General features: G+C 44.2%; 1 protein-coding gene across 1 annotated transcript in view; it reads left to right on the top strand.

Moving 5' to 3' along the window:
• TMEFF2 (transmembrane protein with EGF like and two follistatin like domains 2) overlaps nucleotides 1–20,314 on the top strand; it is a 134,132-nt gene that overhangs the window by 70,576 nt on the left and 43,242 nt on the right. The window contains exon 5 of the mRNA XM_086615754.1: nucleotides 7,069–7,165. Coding sequence (XP_086471880.1) covers nucleotides 7,069–7,165 — 97 coding nt within the window. The remainder of the gene's footprint in view (nucleotides 1–7,068; nucleotides 7,166–20,314) is intronic.

The raw sequence follows: 20,314 nt of genomic DNA, 5'->3' as shown, positions 1-20,314 counted from the left end.
TGAGCCTCCTCTTCCTCAAGCTGGCAAATACTGTCAGCGCTGGTCATCGTACACCCTCATAAATCTGCGATGTTGGCATCCCACACGCACCAGGCAAACATCAAATTTTGTAGGGGGACCGCACAAGGGTGCAATAATCACAGCTGTTTCATGTCAGCATTCAGAAAGCTTACAATAGGGTTTTATTCAATGAGCCATTCCTTTTGAAATGCCATTAGAGATATTTGCTGGGAGAAACTGGCCTCGACTAATCGTATTTAATTTTTTATCAAATGCACTGTGGGAGCAGCAGGGATACGCATGAGACAGAAAAAAGCAAATGGTGTTTATTTAGAATAAATAAACTTTGAGTAAGAACTGAATCCTTTCCCTCCTGGCCACGGCTGTACAAATACAGGCAAGTCCCTACAGAGGTCTGTAGGGAGTCATGTCCTGCCTTCAAACCCAGATGCTCTTGGAGACCTCCAGTTGCACCCACTGAAAGGAGAGAACGGCAGTCAAATAGATGCAGGGAAGCAGTGCTGTTCCTATGAAACCATTCCCATCCCATCCACTTTTAGCCACCATAAATGACGTTCAGAGGGTGTGAAGGCCACCCATCTCACCAGGAGAGGCCTCCAAGCCCCTGGACTGGATGGCAGCTGGAGAAGGATTCTAAGGTTTCTAAGACGTTGAGCTGTGCAAAGTGCATGGGCCCATGCCTCTCCTCACAGCAGTAGCACCTCATCTGCAGGGCTGCCAGAGCTCATCTGTGCTGGGCCCTGCCTCAGGGTAACAGCAACTGAAAAACTGGGGGCGCTGGGGAAAGGAAAGAAGCCAAAAGAGAATGGGAAGGCAGGCATGACAGGAAGCAAGACAGGAGGTAGAAAATAAAGACGGAACTAGAGAGAGCAGCAGCACTTGGTAATAATGTGGAACAGTTTTCATACTAGGTATTTACTGAACTCAGGGCACTTTGCTCTTTTCTTGCATTAATTAGACCATGTCCAGGGCAGAATTGAAGCCTTCAGCACAAAGTACGGGCGAGCTCAGCACAGAGCCTTGTGTGAGAGCGAGCTGTTTCAGAAGCACTTCTTTCCTGTCCAATGTAAACTCGGCATCTCACAGGACTAAAAAACCATGAATCAGCCCTACAAAAATAATTAGTTTTTTAAAATTACAGAATTGATAGTTTCTGGTATTTATTATACTCGCAAGCTTTTTCTCCACAGCCCTAAAGCTTAGACGTACCTTTCAAAACAAGCATGCATAGAAACTGAGATCCTTATACATTGAGATAACCCGCCGGCTGTGATTTTAAGAGAAAATATAACCTGAGAGTCACAGTAAAAATATGAGAGCTGGAAAACACTGCAAATTGAGTCTGACTGGCATCAAAGCAGTGCCAGGCTCTATCTACATGGTCTTTAGCAAGAAGATAAGAGCACATTTTATCAGCAATCTGAGCTGACTGAATACATCTAGTTCCTCTCTGAAAACCCTGTTAGGTATTTGCATCACGCTGAAGTCATCCCGTTAACCTTTTCCAGCATTTGGCTGAGAATGGCAATGTGGAGGTACCCAGGATGGGATCTGAAGCGATATGAACACTGGAAATGATGGTCTGGTTTCCTGGGCCACCAGCTCAGGTATGGCACAACCCCTAGCACTGTTTAAATAACCTGCCCATCAACAGTGGAGAGGTTATTTCAAGGACTGACACTTGGTGTTATGGAGAAAGTGATCTAAGGCCTGTTAGCCTGAAGGAGAATATTTCAAGTCTCTTTAAGAAGTTCTGAGTCAGGTCCTGAGCTGGGTAGGGACACTGTTTTCTTGTGCAATAAGTAATTTCCCCAGCGTGTTTTTGTGTGTGAGAGAGAGCAAATTTGTATTTATTGAGATGGAGCCAGACGGCAGGAGTAAAGCAGAGCAAGGCATGTCAGAGTTTGGATTTATTACGGATACGGTAGGCCATTTTCTTTTCATTTTGACCTTAATGCCGTTCTGAACCTCTGCCAGCCTTCGAGAGCAGAGTTGTTCGTGAGTCGACCCCCTGCTTCGCACCCTTCATTTTTCTCACTTTGCAGGTTTTGACTGAGCTAATGCTTTCAGGAAAAAAGACTTATTGATTAGAGTGAAGTCGCTTGCAGCATCTGGACTTTTATTGGTCGCGTTCGTGAGGTGTTTTTAGCCATTTGATGGAGGTGCAGGTAGTGTTTGTTCTAACACATTTAGTAAATTCTGCTAGCTTCTCTGCCCTGATTTCTCAGGGCTTTCTCACTTCGTCCACTCACCTTGTCACCTGCCCAGAGCAGTCCTGTTAGGACTGAAAGCATGTGGTGAGATCACCTCAGCTGCTCTGAAGAGTATTCTTCTCCTTCTCCTCCACGTTTTAATTTGCACGTTGTCTTTCATTCCAAAATACAAAAAATGGCCATCAACCCTCATCTCCACATGATTTTTGTTATTACCTAGAGTATACAGCTAAAAACAAGTGGATATTCTGTTAGATTGAGCTAGAGCAAGCTTTGTTTGAAGTTCTTTCAACAATAGCAAAGATGTCCCACTGTGAGGAGTCAAGTCAGAATTGGGGATTGCAATGAGCACGTGTCTGATCACATCAATCAAAGGAAGACTACATAATGCAAAAAACAATCCTAACAAATAATTGTAGCCATATTTCTGTATATTCGAGTGTGTGGTGATGATGTTTTATGCTGTTTCTTTGTTGTGTTCTCTAGTATAGTTGAAATATGTTGAACAAGGATTACTATAATAGTGTTAGTAGTCCTACAAAGCCACACGAAAACTGAACTGAGACTGTCCTGAGTCTGCCCTGTTGCCTTCAGAAGCGTGTTAGTGAAGAGAGATTGAGAGATTTGTGTTCAGCCAGTGTTGCCACCTAATTCTCTCTCTCCCTCGTGGCTCACCATCTCCTCTTTCCGCTTTCATTTACTCCTCACAGTATAGTCCATCAGGTGAGTTGTGCGTATCCCTTGTGTCACTTAGGAAATTGGTGGCGCTTTGTGTATCAGATCAAGGCTGTGAGCTGCTGTGCATATTCCTAACCAGCCCATCAGAGCTGCTTTTCTGGAAATTGCAGAGAGTTTGTTTCCATCCTGCCTTTAACACTCACCGAGCTTCTTTGGAAGACACTGAGCAAGTTATCCAGAAGCTCGAGCACGGAGATTTCGGTGTCCATTTGCTAAAACAGCTAAACCACTAGTCATCAACTCTTAGTAGAGCATGAGTCTGGGAAGCTGTGTGGATAAAGTCATAGCATGATTTGCTGGGGTTGTAGCACCTGCAAGACTCTTGACTCAAAGAAATCAAAGTGTAAAGAGAAAGGAGCGGTGTCTACGTTGAGGGGACAGTTTGGGGCTTTTAGTTTTCTCCTGATGTTACAGGAGATAAGCACAGAGTCAGACCAATCTACTGATGATACTTTCCATCTGGTCATTCAGCTATGGAAGCAAAGTCAAATGTCTCCAGAATGATTTCTTTCTTGTGGGACTTGGAAGCAATACAGATGTTTTTGAAATCACAGCTATCTGATTTGAGCGCAGTGAGAACACCAGAAAAGGACCAAATGATTAAAACAGGAGCTGTTGTGGTTACCACAGTTTGTTGACTCTGCAAATTGTGTGTAGTGCCTTCCCAGCTAAAGAATTTATATTGCTTAGGAGATTGAGATAGTCTCTGAAGTGACTTCCAGATAATGTTAGTGACCTTATAACCCATGTTAGCACATTTCCTTGAACTCTGGAAGTTGCTAATCTTGCTAATACAAATAGGAACTTGCAGCTTAACATTTCTTGGCTGTGTGAGTACTAAGTTGTGGGCTTCAGCAGATAGCCTCCCTGGAGCCCTACTGTGCTCCTGCAGGGTCTTGGTGGTAAACCTCAGCAGCTGCTAATACGAGAACTACATAACATGCATGAGAAAAAGAGAATCGTACTCCTTTTATTTTTAGAAGAGGAATCCAGAAACTAGATTATTTTTGGTAACACTTTTTTTTCAGTTGAGATAGGAAAGCAAGTGCAGATCAACAAGTGCAGCAAGGACAAAAAAGGAATAAGAGTCGCCTTAGAAAATGAGCATCCACTAGTCCTCAAGCTACAAAGCAGCAGGAAATATTGGGAAAATAACTCTTCCTAAGATGTCCAGATTTATCAAAGCACTTATCTGCACAGCATGGAGAAAACAAACCGCTGCGTGTGTCAGTGCTGGGTGTGGGTGCACATGCCGGTGTGTGTGTTTGTGTAGGGAGAGAAAACACACCTTGAGGAAACGTAATGAATAATTTTATCTGTGGTTGCAGAAAACGGAAGGGGAGAGAGAGAGAGAAATAACTGTCTTTTTTAATCAAGACTGCTGCATGCTCGGACATTTAGCAACAATGTGCGCATTGATTATGGAATGCTGGATACAGAGTTTCTTCACGAAGATATGAAGAAGTGACGTATTATTTTCTGGCAGAAATTTAGGACTGCATTGTGTCTTAACGTGGATATTCCTCTCTAAATCAGTTAGTTCTCTTCAGAGTGATCAATCTTCCAAATGCCTTCCTTTAGAGACTTTAGTAGTTGTTTTACTCAGTTTGTGATGTGGAACTGTATGAAGTTCCTGGTCAAACCACACCTGCTGGACAGTTATAAATAGAAACATTACAAGGAGGTAAAAGAGAAATAGGGCATACATTTTAAATTATAAGGAAAACGATTTGCAGAATAATAGAATAAGAACATTCTAGCTCTTTTCCATTAAAAATATGTTTTCACCCTCCTGAACTGGAGCAATTGTTACGTTCCTGATAGGTGAGGAGTGCTCTGCTGTAATAAGAAGTCTTCTGCCCGTAGATCCCATTGTACTTTACATGCAGTCATTCGTTACAGCTCCCAAAGTATCTGCCAAATATTCTGTTCCCCTTTCACAGATGGTGAAACTGTGGCACGGCAAAGCCGCATGACTTGATAAATCCAGATCATGTGTCCTCTCTAATATCTTAACCACTGGAAATTCCCTGCCAAGATTGGCTGTCAAAGCTATCTTCCCAGGAAAAAAGATTTCTAAATTTAAAATATAAATGAAACTCAGTGAAAAACCCAGGTCTGGATGCAGCTGCAGAAAAGTGGGGAGGAGCTGTACAGTGGCATGAGCCTCCTGGTGCTGTTGGGTCAGGATCACACACGTGGCAAATGGAGATGCCAACGGTGTGAGGACACGGCCCTTGCACACCCTGTCCACCTTTCTATGTTGGCTCTTATAAAATACAAGCCTAAAGAGTTCCTTGGTCATTTAACGAATCAGAAAAACCACAGCTCAGACCCTCCCTACAACACCTGACAATGCAGTAGAACAAAAATCCAGACTATGTTTTCTGACTTTCCCCTTTGGTTTTTAGTACATGAGCTTCGTAGATATAAAGGTGAGCAAAGTTCTACAGAGGGCAAACCTCTCTTTTTTTCTGTTTAGGATCATCAGAACGCTTATCATAGGTAAATTTTTTTTCATTTTAATATCATCTAAATTCAGGCAAGACTGATAAGAAATTGCTGCTCATACCTAAACATGCCAACACTGTCTTCGACTATATTAAGCCTCAGGAAAAAGCTTCTGAGAGAAACTATTTACGTTAGGTATTTCTGTGGTCTGTATCACCGTAATATCTAAGCATATCATGATCTTTAATAAACTTATTTCCATACTCTTTGTTGGTAGAAAGTGGTATTATTCCCATTTAACACAGTGGGAAACAGACCAGAAGTTAAGTAACTTGTCCAGGGTAAGAAAGCAGGCACTGGGGTCACACTTTCTCTTTTAGGAGCAAAAGCTCTTTCTCCTCCAACAATTTTGTGAAAGCTTGGGTCTCTTCTTTCTTGACTAAGTAACAAAAGCAGCATATTCACAGTCAGAGCGCTCCAGCCGAGAGCCGCCAGTAGCACCCGGGTCAACGGGGTTGCATGCAGTGGGTGCACGGCATCAGGCAGGTGACTTGGCCCGTCGGTGTCCGTGGGGCTACCGACACGCCTCAGCGTGCCCACCGGCCTTGGTAGGTTGGACCAGAATGTGCAGTAGGCCTGCACCACAGTGCTGGCTCCAGATGAAAGGATGACCCTGCAGAGGCTGTTTGTGCGGATAACATCAGTCAGAGCTGATTGATACTTGCAGTCTGGGTCGGTTTAATTATTCTGTAACCGGCAGAAGGATATCACTAGGTACTGTGTCTTGCTAAAAAGCAGCACCTCTTGAAAGGTATCAAAGGGTGATTATATACTTCAATATAATTGTAGATTATGTTTCTTTTGGATCTTTTAACAAGCCCTCTTCTTGGTGCCTACCTTAGTGGTGTCTCTCTCTCTCTCTCTCAGTACTCAGCCATCAACATTTTTTCGCAGTCCTCTTATACCCATATTTTTATTTTCCCCTCAGCCCCTTCACATTTTTGACTTAAGGGCCAGTTACAAACCTTACACAATTGCAGACAAGGGTGTTGACTTCCCTGGGTTTCAAATTTAACCTATGCTGGAGATAGTCCCCTCCTCTGGACAGCACTAAATCTTTCCTGCCAGAGATAACTAGTCCTCGGGGCTCAGAGCTGTAGTTCTGAAGAGAATAATATTTAGCCTTTGGAACAGGCTAGATTGCACCACACGGCAAGCAATTTCAAAACATTTTTGAGGAAAACATCCCCTTGGGTCCATCTCAAGGCCTTCACCGGTAGAGGACAGAAGGCAACGTGTGATGTTATCAATACACCTCCATCAGTTTTCCCAGGGACCACAGTGGTGAGGCTTGATGGTGACACAAACTTCCTGGGCTGCAGCTTGAGGGAATCGTTGTGCAAATGGAAAAGGAAGAGGAAGGGTCTTTCTCCAGCTTTCCTTCTAACTCCATAAGACAGGGAATTTATCACAGACCGGCACGGAAATCTCTGTGTTGGCCCTGTTCAGAAACAGTCTATTGGCCAGCCATCGGCTTTGTGAGCAATGCATTAAGCTGACGCAGTAAATAGATTTTTCTAGAGAGAAGTGCTTTGCTACAGTGCTGTCTTTACTAATGTATATTCTTCTGCTTTCCATCAAACAGTCAATGAAGGCTCAGGTGAAACCAATCAAAAAGAGACATCGACCTGTGACATTTGCCAGTTTGGGGCAGAGTGTGACGAAGATGCAGAGGATGTTTGGTACAGTAATTTGGTCTACTCTTCTATTTTAATGACTGTTTTATTATTTAAAGGTACTGTGGTTTAGAAAGCATTAAAAATATTAGAGATTCAATTTTCTGCACCTAGAGATTCGTCACACAGTGATTGAGGTGGTTATTACTCTGAAAAAACGTATAAAACAGTCTGGTTTATAATTTTGGAACATGCACAATTTAGACAAAGTCTAGAAACACAATTATGCATTTTGTTGCTGTTATAACTTATGTTATTCCATCTGGGTTTTTACAGCTTTATACTTTGGTAAAAATAGAATTGGGAAAAGTAATTGACCTAAAGCTTTTCCGGTTAAAAAGTATCATTAGTATTATCACCATGTTAATTCATGTGTGGCATTAGAAATGCTGCGAAATCTGTCTCGATTTTTCCTAGTTGCTGCAGTTGAAGACCTTACCCTCAAATGTCTGAAATAATCAGAGTGTACATTTAGACATTTTCTCAATGGAAATTGTTTTGGGTTTTATTTTTTAAAAGAAGTTTCAAAAATATTCAGTTTTTTTATTATTATTTTAAACCTTAACCACATAAGCTGAAGGGAAGTAATTCTATCTACTCAGAATTTTATTTTTTTTTTAATTTTTCATTTTGCCTAGAAGCTATGCGCACATGTATTAAGTCAACTTTAAACTAATCATTTCATTGTGATTTTGGAACAGCCAATAGATAAAAAAAGCCGCTATTCCCAGAGCTGTACTTCTAACACTGCCTTAATGCCAAGCCTCATATTTCTATCTAAGTAATTAATACAAATTTAGAGAGACAACAAAATAATCGTGCAAACATTAGAGCCGTTGTCTGAACGATGCTTCTGAAGCTGTGGACTGGTGGTAGCTGAAGATGGGTACAGAGACTGGGCAGTGAGAGGTCGATCAAGCAGTATTGCCCAAATTCTAACTTGGGCGGTAGGAACAGAGCAGAGAGAGGAGTCAATGAATGAATGAATGAATGGTGAACATGACAATCGGGCCCAGTGTTGGGCAGCTGCCCTCATCCAGGCAAGGCATCCATGTGCTGTTGGTCAGGCATGAAATTATGAACATTTCTGCTGTTCAGTGAAGAACCTTAGGAATATGGCCATCCATTTGTGCTCATTTTGGTTTTGTCTTGCCAGGCTCTTAATAACCTCTGGTTCTAGCCTTTAAAACACACCCACTAAAAAAAGCTCAGAGACCTTGCTCTGGTTCCAATCATCAAAAGAAATTGTGGTGTTGAAAAACAGAAGCAAGGTGCATCATGGTTATAGGTTTGCAATAATGTAATGAGATTTGTGAGGAAGAAATTGCTTAATTTTGACTTTGCTTAAGAAAATTACTCCAGGTGTCAGGATTTTCGTTTTCTCCTTGACCGGTTGTCCTTGAGAGTTTTGGTGGTGAGATGTAGAAACAAAACTGTGGTAAAATTAATATATCAAAATTCACAGTCTAGTGCTCATGTTTTCATAATTAAGTGCACTTCCAAATTGGAAGGCAGGAGAAGAGAGGGGCAAGGAATAAAATTAGCTACAAGATAACGTTATTAATCATAAGCACTGAGTAGCAGTGTTTATTTTTTTCCAGAAATAGCTCGATAAAACAGCCTGATCCTACTTACCCCAGTAATGTTCCCATTGCAGCTTTTGCACTATCTAATTCCTCCCCTTTGAAACAACTTGGCTTATACGGAGCAGCGTAATGACTGCAGGAGCTGAAGTTCTCGATCTTTATTGACAGCCTATCTTTCTGCAGGGGAAGATGCTTCTTGGGACGGGAAGCAGGGAAGGGCATTTAGTAGGAAGATGCCACCAGACCAACTGTTAAAAGGCAGGAAAGCAGATTTCCAAGCAGAAGTACAAAGACCGTGTAAAGCCTGTTAAAAGTCTGCTTTGAAGTAAACAACTTCATATGCCGTAACAGAGCCCTGTTTGCCTGTCCCTGCTCCCTGATTAGTCTTGAATAACCGTCTTTCTAAAAAATGAGCCTTCTGGGTGTTAGCTCTTTGTTATTCTTATTTCTAGAATAAAAGCGGACTATGTATGGGGGACCTAGATCCCTCTTTCCAGTGTACGTTAATTGAATTTCCATGTTTGGCACCGGATAGACATATTCCCCCACTCCCCCTGCCAAGATCTGGTATGCAGAAAATGTCCTTAGATTAAGTGGGAAAAGAAATTTCAGTTTATTATTTGATCACTATTTTTACACGGATCAAATTTCAGCTGCCAGCAGGGCTCCTTTAGCTATCTCACCTGACTGATGAGGTTTGTAAAATCCAGATGGGGTTAGTGAGTTCCGGCAGCCCCAAGACCTTTTGTTACAGGGTGAGGAGCCCAGCACCAGCAGTGTCCCCTATCAATCAGAAGCAGTTTGAGGGTGCAGGGTCGATGCCTGATCTGTTCCAGGTAAGGAGGATGCAAGCCGGTAGCAGAGCCAGATCGCAAAGAACTGAAGCTACGAGGCTGGCTGTTCGCCTAATATTTCTAGGGTGCCAGAGTAGATCAGAGAAGAGAGCACAGGTGTGATGGCAGATGTGGTTGGGCTGCCAATGATTTAAAGCAACAATTAACGTTGTTCTGCATTGCCACAGTCTGTTATTCTGCAGTCCCTTGTCTCTGTTTTAACTCTTTCTTTATTTTTATTTTTTTTTGGTTATTCATTGCCAGTTGTCACTCAGCTAAATAGTGCTATTGTACTGTGTCACCATTATTTTAAAATCTTTTTATTTGTGTAAAACCAAACTGTTAATGGCTAGACTCCTGGGATTCTGATAGGGGGGCTGGAATGTAGGAGACTACTCAAAAGAGTAAGATATATGTGTGAATGTTTTCTGGAAAGCATAAAGAAAAGACAGAAAAGAACCCACTGTAATAACAGGTTTTCCACAGCGTGGTAAAGTACGCATGTATTATTATCCTATTCTGCAGTCCTATATCACGAGAGTGAGCGCAATTTGGCATTCCATTAGTGAATCTCTTTCTCTAGGTTAAAAACAAAGACTGTTCAGTTGAAAGTCTTTAACATCTTGCTACTTTAATATGTGAAAGCTTCTTGTCACTAAGAGGATCGTGTATTACTGGCATTATTCCCACCTTTAATGCATTTTGCACCACTGGGCTTCATGAATATTTAAAGGAGGGCAGTGGCTATGCTCTTTAGCACCGGATTGCAATCTATTGGTAAATCAGACATTCGGTGTTGCTTAGTTTGGGTTTTATTTCTGAGCTGGCTAAGGAATAATTGATTTTGTAAGACAGGGCTACTCAACATAACACCCCGAGAGATATACTTAAAAGGAAGTGAAGAATGAAGCGTAACGTTGTGAACCATGGTGTATGTCTAAGATCTTCCAAAAAGCACCCATGAAATACTCACTCACTGTGTATAAATAGTACTCACCAAATGGAGTACCTGCTTATCTGCTAAAGTGGCTTAGTATCAGTGCATAAACCACATCAGAAACCTGGATTCCAGTATTAATCTCCTCCTATGGACCACTGAGGAAGTAAGAGCACTCTCTACACTGCACAAGCTCTGGTTTGAATAGTTACTGAGCAGCTATTTCAGAGGTCCATGATGTGTCCAAGGAAGTGGAAGTAGATAAATAATAGGAAAAACTCTTCTGTTGAATTTCCGGTTGGAAAACGCTGAGAAGAGAGGACAGGAGTATTTTCTTAAAGCAAGATTAAAGCCTGCAAACCTCTGACTTGTAGAGTTAATCAAAATCAAAATGATGAATTGGGGTTAAATATGCATGTTTTTCCTTTGAATTTCAATATCAGCAGGTCAGCCAGCAGCAGTCTCAAAGTGCAGGATTGCCCAGAATGAGATACAGTTTGCTAGCTATAAGACAGACAGACAGAGATGTAGAACGTGCTCAGGAGACCACGCTTTCTCTGCAGCCTGGCAGTGTCTAAGGATGTGAGGAGGCCATCTCCACAGATTGCTCCTCTGCGTTCCCCTTCCTCCCTACTGGAGGTTGCAGGTGGAGGACAGAGGCAGCAGCATCCCTGGTAGGAGGTGCCTGACCCTGAATGGGCCACACATGGCTTTGCAGCAGTGGTGAAAAGAGGCGTAAATGACCCCTGCTGCTTCCCACAACTCAGTCCCATGCACCCCAACGACTCCTCTTTGGCTGAGCATAGTGTTTTGTGCTCTGCCATAGGCATTATGCCTGTGGTAGGCAACTTTCCTCTGTCCTCACAAACCTTGGGCCATGCTGGAGGGGCCTTTTCCATGTCTTGCAAGTGGACAAGGATCCCATCAGGCAGGTTCAGCTCAGGAGAAGATGTTGAAGCCATTCTGTGGGGACACTATGTCCCTGATGACCCAAAGCTGGGAGCTTGGAGGTAGCCATCCAGGCCTGAGTGAAGCGGCTTGGTGTGTTCAGTGTCTCATCCGGAGGGTGAGGGAAGGAGCATCGGTCTGAGGTGTGCTGTGTGGCTGGGTGGTGTTCCCAAGTGAGGTGGTGATGTTGCAGCATAATTACAGCAGGGCCCTTGTGTCCCTGCGCTTCTTTCCGTGTGGCTGGGACAATCAGCTCCACTTACAGCAGACAGTCACACACACAAAACATATTAGGAAGATGAACTGTTTCGGTCCTTCCTTTCATACTTTACTGCTAATCACTGATAGATACAGTTTGGGTAAACGCTCCTATAAGGCAAGCGCACAGTCTGCTACACATGAGGGTGGTGAAACTGCATTCTCATGCAAATAAGCCGCGCTGTACATGGGAGATATTTGTGCAAATCATGCAGCTGCCATCAGCAGCGACCTCGACAATCAATATTGCTCTAGCAATCGATATTTATCTTTATTATAGTATAGAAAGAAAACATATAAAAGAAACTAATGATTTTGCTAGCTTCTCAATCCACACAGCAATTAGGTCAGTCAGCTTTGGGTCCCTTCCCCTTTCAATCAGTTGCTCTCAACCAGAGCATCTGCAAACAAGATGCTGTACTACTATAAGGTACTAAAAGGTGGTTTGAAAGCTCATATATGTTACACGGGTATTGGCTGCTCCGTGTTCAGCAGCGTGTATAAGAACTGTGTGTGACCTACTTGTTCCAGAGGCAGAAACAACGAGCTACTTTAACATCTGCAATGTCCTGTGCATTATAGTAGATATATTGCCGTTTTCTGTTGCTTTCCTTTCTTTTTTAGAGAAAAAGTAGATCTTTGTTCATGGCTACGTATAACACTTAAACACATTCCTCGGACTTGTGGTTCAAATAAACACAGAGACGGAATCATGTCATTAAAAAAAGCAACCTTGCAAAGACTTAAATTTCTGCTTAACTTGAGATCTTACCTAAGGCACAAAGTGAAGCTGCTGCTGCATAAATCTTCATGTGGAGCTTAGTAGTGGTGTCTAATGACAGTCCAGGCGAGGGTTTACAGAGGAAAGTAAAGGGATTGCAGCACGCAATCTCTGCATTGCACAGCAGGAGACGGCCAAGTGGCTTACACCCTCCTACCTGTCATTTACCTTAGCCTTGGCCTATTAACAGAGCTGCCTCCAGTGTCTGCCCAGAAACTAGCCCAGTTAACTGTAAAGTTTTCATTTGGTCCCTGAGCGGGACGCGTGAGTCCAGGGCACAGCAGTGGAACTCCCCGAGCAGGCTGCGTGGGTCCAGGGCACAGCAGTGGAGCACCCTGAGCGGGACGCGTGAGTCCAGGGCACGGCAGTGGAACTCCCCGAGCAGGCTGCGTGGGTCCGGGGCACGGCAGTGGAGCACCCTGAGTGGACCACGTGGGTCCAGGGCATGGCAGTGGAGCGCCCCGAGCAAGAGCTACTCAAGGAGCTGCTGCTGTTTTACTTGGCCTTCATGGACACAAACAAGACGTAGCGGTTTACTTCCGTCAGATAGAAGGCACGCTGCAATTACCTGTTCCCAGAAGATTGAGACCAAACACCAAGAAGAACGAAGAAAAAAAAGAAGAATTAATACACTTTTAAGATATTTACTATCAGAAATGTCCTGACTTCACTGCTTAATCCACCTCCCACTTGCCCAGAGGAGCCAGCCCAGACCCCACCTTGTGGAAGCTGCAGAGCAAAATGCAAAACTGTTTAGTGGAACTAGATTTAGTTTTTTGACACAAATGGGGTGTCTTGATCCTCTCTGAAAAATTACTGGTTTGCTATCATCAAACTCAGAGCATAACAGAAGAATCTGGTAAGTGGTGTGGTTATGTTGCCAAGATAAGGCAAAGAAGAAGGACTGGAAACTGCAGACCTTGGGAAGCCAACGACTGTTTCTCACCGTCCACTTGACCCTTTGCTGTGAGTCCCCAAGACATCTGCCAACACAACCCTTCCCAAATAAACCTTGGAAGCAGCAGCAGTGGATCGGATGAGGTGAAACCCTGGTGCTGCCCAACCGACGGTTAGTTCCTCTCTTCCTTCCTCCAAGGAAATCTCTGTGTCTGCTTTGCTTTTCCCACGACCTGCCTCGGGCCTTATCTCTGCTATAGGACACGGCTGAGGTACAAGTCTGGGCTGGGCAAGTTCCCCTTGACCCAGCTCCTTGGGAATTTGAATCTAAAACAAATACATAGAAATTGATTTCCTGTTTCCATATCACTGGTGCGATAACCAGTTTCCAATTTTGTCTCCAGAGAAAAGAATGGCCACAAACTTAGGAGAGTTATGGGAGGATGACAGGATCACCATTCTATGAGCCTTTCTCTCAAAAGAAGAAAAAAGGAAAAAAAAAAAAAAACACCCTCTCCTCTAGAATGAACTGCTGCCCTGGAAACCGCTCTAGAACCAACAAGTGATCTAGAACCATGATCCGAGTTAGAACTGTGTCTAGATCCAAAACTGAGCTTTGCAGTCCCCAACACAAGAAGGACATGGAGCTGCTGGAGCGAGTCCAGAGGAGGGCCATGAAGATGGTCCAAGGGCTGGAGCACCTCTGCTATGAAGACAGGCTGAGAGAGTTGGGGCTGTTCAGCCTGGAGAAGAGAAGGCTCCGGGATGATCTTAACGCAGCCTTCCAGTACTTAAAGGGGGCCTACAGGAAAGCTGGAGAGGGAGTTTTTACAAGGACATGTAGTGATAGGACAAGGGGCAATGGATTTAAACTGAAAGAGGGGAGATTTTGATTAGATATAGGGAAGAAATTCTTCAATCTGAGGGTGGTGAGGCACTGGAACAGGTTGTCCAGAGGAGTTGTGGATGCCCCATCCCTGGAAGTGTTCAATGCCAGGTTGGATGAGGCTCTGAGCAACCTGGTCTAGTGGAAGATGTCCCTGCCCATGGCAGGGGAGTTGGAACTAGATGATCTTTGAGGTCCCTTCCAACCCTAACCGTTCTGTGATTCTGTGATTCTGGGATGTTCTATGGTTAAAAGATTTTGAAATAAAAAGAAAGCCCCTGACTTCTAGTGTAACTATTGAGACACCATGTTGACATAACTGTAGAGATACCATGCAGTGGGCTGAGGGTCAGCGATACTGCAAAAAGTAGCCCAAGCAACAAGATTTGAACTGGAAATCTGAACTGCAATGAAAGACAAAACATCAGGAATATAAAAAAAAAAGCAAGATGACACCTACCTGTCCATATGTGATGTTTTAATTATTAAACCTACTCAGAGGAAGACCCAGGTTGGTGGCTTTCATAGGAGTCTCCACTGACTTCTAAAAGACCTTAAATCAAGCCAAAAATTATATGGTTTTCCTCTTCCTCAGCAATGAGTTTGAAGAAAGAGCAAGAGAAGATATGGGAACAAGAAGTTAGCTTTATCTTCAGAGGATGTTTCTCCAAGAGCAGCTTATGGTCCAGGCTTTTTGAGGAGTAGAAGGCAGGAATGAGCACGTCGTATTTCTAAACTGAATGCATTACTAGAAGGTGCTTGGCTAGAAAGTTAATACTCGGAAAAATGATGGCTTGTTTGCCATCTGGTGAAATTGTTATACTCTACTTACATTTTATTTGGTTTTAGTTAAAAACAGCCATTTTTCCCAATCAGGTAAGTTTCACAAAATCACCTTACCATCTTTGCATCCTTCATCCTGTGCCAAAACAGCCTATTGAATTTTGAAGTGAGACTGATTCCCAACTCCCTTAGGGTAGTGGTTTGGAGAATTTGACCTTTCCATCCATTGAGTCAACGCAATCCTTCAGAGGCTTATGTTCATTTGACAAACTCCTGCCTTTCCAGATTCTCAGAATTTATTTTCTTAATAATGTTCTTAAAAAAACCCCACTGGTTTTAGCATAAGCCAAGATTGTCTGGAGTTACTTATACTTCATGGTGTTTTATTACCAATACACTTTGGAACACTCTGGTAAATAATTCAGCCTACACAAAGAAATTGGCTATATTTTCTCTATACATCGAGCAAGTCTGTCATGTAGACTATATATCACAGCTCTGAATGTTCTCGGATAAATGCAAACCCACATTGTGTTCAATCTGTACTACTTACCCAAGTAGGTCTTTTAGAGACCCTATATGCATCTCTTATCCAAAAACTAGAATCCCTAATGTTTGGTTTTGTAATAAAAAAGATCTTTTGCAGTTACAGCAAAACTCGCCACATGTCCAGGGGATAATACTCCACGCAGTCATAGCACTTACAGATCTTTTTTTCCTTGTGCTGCTTTTCAAATGCTGATCCAAACTTGGGTTTCAGTTTCAGAAGGTGAACTTCCAGCTTATGGAAGTCAATGAAAGTTATTCCATTGACTTCAGTGAAACAAAAGTATCATAACTGTGGAGTAACTTCTCAGTAGCCAGTGAAGCCTTTTGCCAGCAGAAGGAAGAACAGACTCTGCCAGAGAGTAAATGCACAGTGGTTCACAGAGTGCAAAGGAATAACTTGGAAATTGTGATGATAAAAGCAGAATTTGGCTTACTGACTCCTTCAGTTGCTTCAGAGGAAATATTGATTTATGAAAAGCCAAAAATAACTTCTCATGTTTTTTTAGGTTTTCTTGTCCCATGGTGCCATACTCCTGTAGGAGCAAGACACAAATTCTTCTGAAACTTAAGGCAGGGAAGGCTTGTAAGACGTTTAGAGCTGTCATTTGTCTTCACAATTGTTAGTATGTCAACATTAGAGTTGGGGGGAAAAAAAAAGCTGCAATAATTTTAAGAGTATGTCTCGAAATAGCCAAATCTTCCTGTTAGGTTCTTCTATGGCCAAGATGCCTACCTCTACGTTCAGCGTGTGGCGTGTGGACAGGAGGCACAGAGGGATGGGTGGTCATGGCAGAGAAGGCTGGAGGGATGGACTAGAAAGGACAGAGGACTGCGGAAGCAGGGAGAAAACCTAAAGCTGACTTGCAGCTGGTCCATTTTGCTGTTTGCTGGAGAGCGGAGAGGACCCGCAGCAGCTGCCCACGCGCAGGGGCTCGGGGAGGGTTTGGAGGACACTACCTGAAGGCAGCACGGAGGTCCTCCTCACCTGCCTTCCCTCAGCCTGGAGGCTGAAATGAAGTGCCCAGCATGGAGCAGGTGAATTAAACATTCATACGGCGGGGACAGGTGAAGATGAAGATGATCAGAGGGCTGGAGCACCTCTGCTATGAAGACAGGCTGAGAGAGTTGGGGCTGTTCAGCCTGGAGAAGAGAAGGCTCCGGGGTGATCTTATAGCAGCTTTCCAGTACCTAAAGGGGGCCTACAGGAAAGCTGGAGAGGGACTTTTTATAAGGGTGTGTAGTGATAGGACAAGGGGCAATGGATTTAAACTGAAAGAGGGGAGATTTAGGTTAGATATAAGAAAGAAATTTTTCACTCTGAAAGTGGTGAGGCAGTGGAACAGGTTGCCCAGAGAAGTGGTGGATGCCCCATCTCTGGCAGTGTTCAAGGCCAGGTTGGATGAGGCTTTGGGCAACCTGGTGTAGTGGAGGGTGTCCCTGCCCATGGCAGGGGGGCTGGAACTAGATGATCTTTAAGGTCCCTTCCAACCCTAACCGTTCTATGATTCTAGGTGGAGGATGTGTGGGGCAGTGGCTCGCTGGCAGCCAGGCGGTGGCTGTGGACTGCGTTAGCGCCGGTCTGTGCGCGTTACAAGGGTGCGCGCGTGGCAGGGCGTTGTGTGAGACGGCAACAACAGCCCTCTCTATTTTCAGGAATTTTCCATGCACAGCTCAACATATACAGGTGACAGCGTGGCAGAAAGCAAAGATTTTGTGTCCCCAGTTTAACAGAGGAGCAAGTGAAACCGGGGTTTTGGTTTTTCACTCCTCTGCCACCAGCTGCGACTGCGCTTTTCAGTCCCAGGCAGGAAAATGTAACAGCCTTCTGAGCGCACACCTTTATTTGCATTTGAAGGAATGGTTTTGGCAGTCTGTTTTGTACTCTTGCTGTAATACAGGGTGTTGTAAAGATGATGCCCGGCTCCCTCTGCTTTGTGGGAGGTGTACAAAAGGATCCCCCTTGGCTCTGCGAGGGCAGAGCTGTGTGCGGGTGCTCCGAGGCAAAGCCACCGCTGGGTTGTGTAACCTGGTAGCTGGGAGAGCCTGGGCTCACCAGGCTGTGAGAGTGCACATAAGGGATAATATGACAATGCACATCAAATATTAATGTGCATTGACACATAATCGTCTGCATACACCAGGGCATTACAGCGTGAAAGAGCGAGCGCAGAGACCTGGGAGAGCAGCGCGGTTTTGCACCTTTGTTTTTTTCCTGTTTCCTTTTCCCTTTTTTGTTATTTAAAAATAAGCTTTCCTCCCTCCCTGGCCCCCCGTTACGCCGAAGTCGTACCCGAGTAGTAAACGGAGCGGTGCCTTCGTGACGACCTATTTAGTCGCAATAAAAAGCCGATTGGCCTAATGCGCAATCAAGAAAGGAGTGACATTTATTGCTTCGGTTTTATGATGCTGTGAACTGAGCAAGATTTGGAGCCTTACAGTGCCTTCAGGGGGCAGGAGATCACCAGCAATGAATTGTATTTATACCTTTTCCAATTTCCTACTAGCATTTTAGCAATAAATAGAGTGTGTTGTTATTGAGTTTTATGTAAGTATGTTTACGAAAGCAGGAATACAACTTTGTAGCTTAGAATTACATGTGTTGGCTAAATAGATCAGCAGAGAGAATAACTATGTAAAGCACTGGGAAAGCACTTTCCAATTTATTATCAAATGTCTTAATAGAATGCTTCATCTCTTCCATCCCACTTTATGTTAACTATTAAATTAGAACTGCATCCATTGCAGAAGGTCGGAGGCTCCTTCACACACCCATGTCAGAACACCAAGGCCACGATTTGTTCACACATCTAAGCCATTAAAAATACATCCCATGCATTAAATATGAGCCCGAGGAGAACTCAATAGGAGCTGACGCGCCGGGCTGACCTCAGCTCTCACAGCCCCAGCGGGGTGGCAGGCGACCCTTCCTCACAGCGTCCATCTCCTGCCCGGGTCCTTTCCCACGTGCGACTTGCAGCTAAAAGCCTGTGTGAGATGTGCCCAGAGGTACAGACTTAATTGCTGTGTCTCAGCTTGCCTGTTTTGTAACAAAGCTCTCCCATGCAGAGGAGCACGGGTGCTCCAGGGACACCCGGCCAGGGCGCAGTGCTTGCGGGGTGTCCCTTTCAGAACCCGCTGGTGGATTCCGCTAATCCCTGTCCCAGACCTGAAGAAGGTTACTCTCATCTCCTGCTCCTTGCTGGCAAGGATGTGACCTTGAGGTGGCACATTTCATTCCTTCATTCATTTTCCTTTCCCTGGCAGCGGTGCTTTCCCCTGGGGCTTGCTCCCAAAGGCAAGTCGCCACTGTGGTCGTCATGAGACGGCAAGAGAAGAGGCAGCATCCCCAGCCAGTAGTAACACCTAGTTTTGTAGAGCACCTTTCACCTTCGGACCTGAACACTCTGAGGAACAAGAGGGTTACTGCCGCTCTCTCCTTCTCGCATGTGCAGCGAGTTGCTCAGGGTTGCATCGATCCCAGTCTCATACCTGTGGGCCGAGATCTCATTTCATCACCGTGCGGGCTGACATGAGGTTGTCTTGCCTTATGTCTGTCTCTGCAGGAGGTGTGAACAAAGCCTGAAGGAAAGCCCCAAGTATCTTCCTAAAATGTCATTAAATAGCTAGGCTGGATTTTGTTTTGTAATTTGAGTCAGCCTACGGAGCAGGGTAGCCTGGAGTACACAGCCGATTCAGATGGTGCTGCCTCAGGCAGGTCTCCTCGGAAGCGTGAGACACACGTGTTTGAGGGTGCAGAGCAGTTTATGGTAAGAGTTTGTCTGATTTTGCACGTGCAGAACGAGTCTTTGCAAGAAGGAATTATTTTAACACCGTTTTCTTCTCACTAGTTTTAGGAAGGTCACTTCTAAGCCTTGCCTTCCTCACCAGCAGTGGATGGCTCACATGCTGTGTGGGATGGGGCTTGCGATGCACTGGTCTCTGCTGGCAGGAGGGCTGTCATCCCTTTAGTCTCGCTGGTAAATCAGAGTCTGCTTTCAGAAGTAACTTCTGGTGTAGTTAACAAAGCTGTTACCAGAAATTTGCCGTTTGTCCCATCCCAGCTGGTACCGCGGTTCTTCGTGAGCAGAGGGAGCCTTGCTGCAGGGCACGGGCCATGCCAGCACCTGCAGCTGGACGGTTGTCCCGAGCTTCCCACCAGACGTTGAAATATTCCCGCTGGCTGTTGCAGGCCGGCATGAAACGCTGGGATTCGTGGGAACAATTCTCATTATTCTGCTGGCTTCAAGATAGGAGCGAACAATATCAGCAGTCTGAGGCACGCAGCGATAAAACGTTGGTGAAGGACAGCCTCAAATGTTTACAGAGGGAGAGAAACAGTCAGCAAAGCTTTGTTTTAGCACAGACTATAGAGACGTGAAGGACACCGAGTGTAGGCAAACCATAAAAAGGCATTTATTTTATTCTATGTGCTTTAAATAAACTTCACACGTTAGATACCTGCAGACACTTGAATTGGCATGTGAACAGAATCAGAATTTTCCTCTCTAGTCACACAGCTAGCGTGAGGATTTTTCCATCGCTCTTCAAACCCAGTCATCAGCCTTGTAATTCTCTAGTTTCTCTGTTTGGGTTTAAAGCATCCAGTCTAGGAAAGACTGCTTTACACAACGTAGTTCCTTTTAAATAGGAGTGAGATTTTTTAAAAAGTAAATTGAGACATTTATTTTGCCCTAAAG

The sequence above is a fragment of the Tauraco erythrolophus genome, chromosome 8, assembly GCF_009769465.1.
Source record: "Tauraco erythrolophus isolate bTauEry1 chromosome 8, bTauEry1.pri, whole genome shotgun sequence".
Classification (NCBI taxonomy): domain Eukaryota; kingdom Metazoa; phylum Chordata; class Aves; order Musophagiformes; family Musophagidae; genus Tauraco; species Tauraco erythrolophus.
The sequence above is the reverse complement of the archived record's forward strand: the minus strand, read 5'-3'. Positions and strand labels throughout refer to the sequence as shown.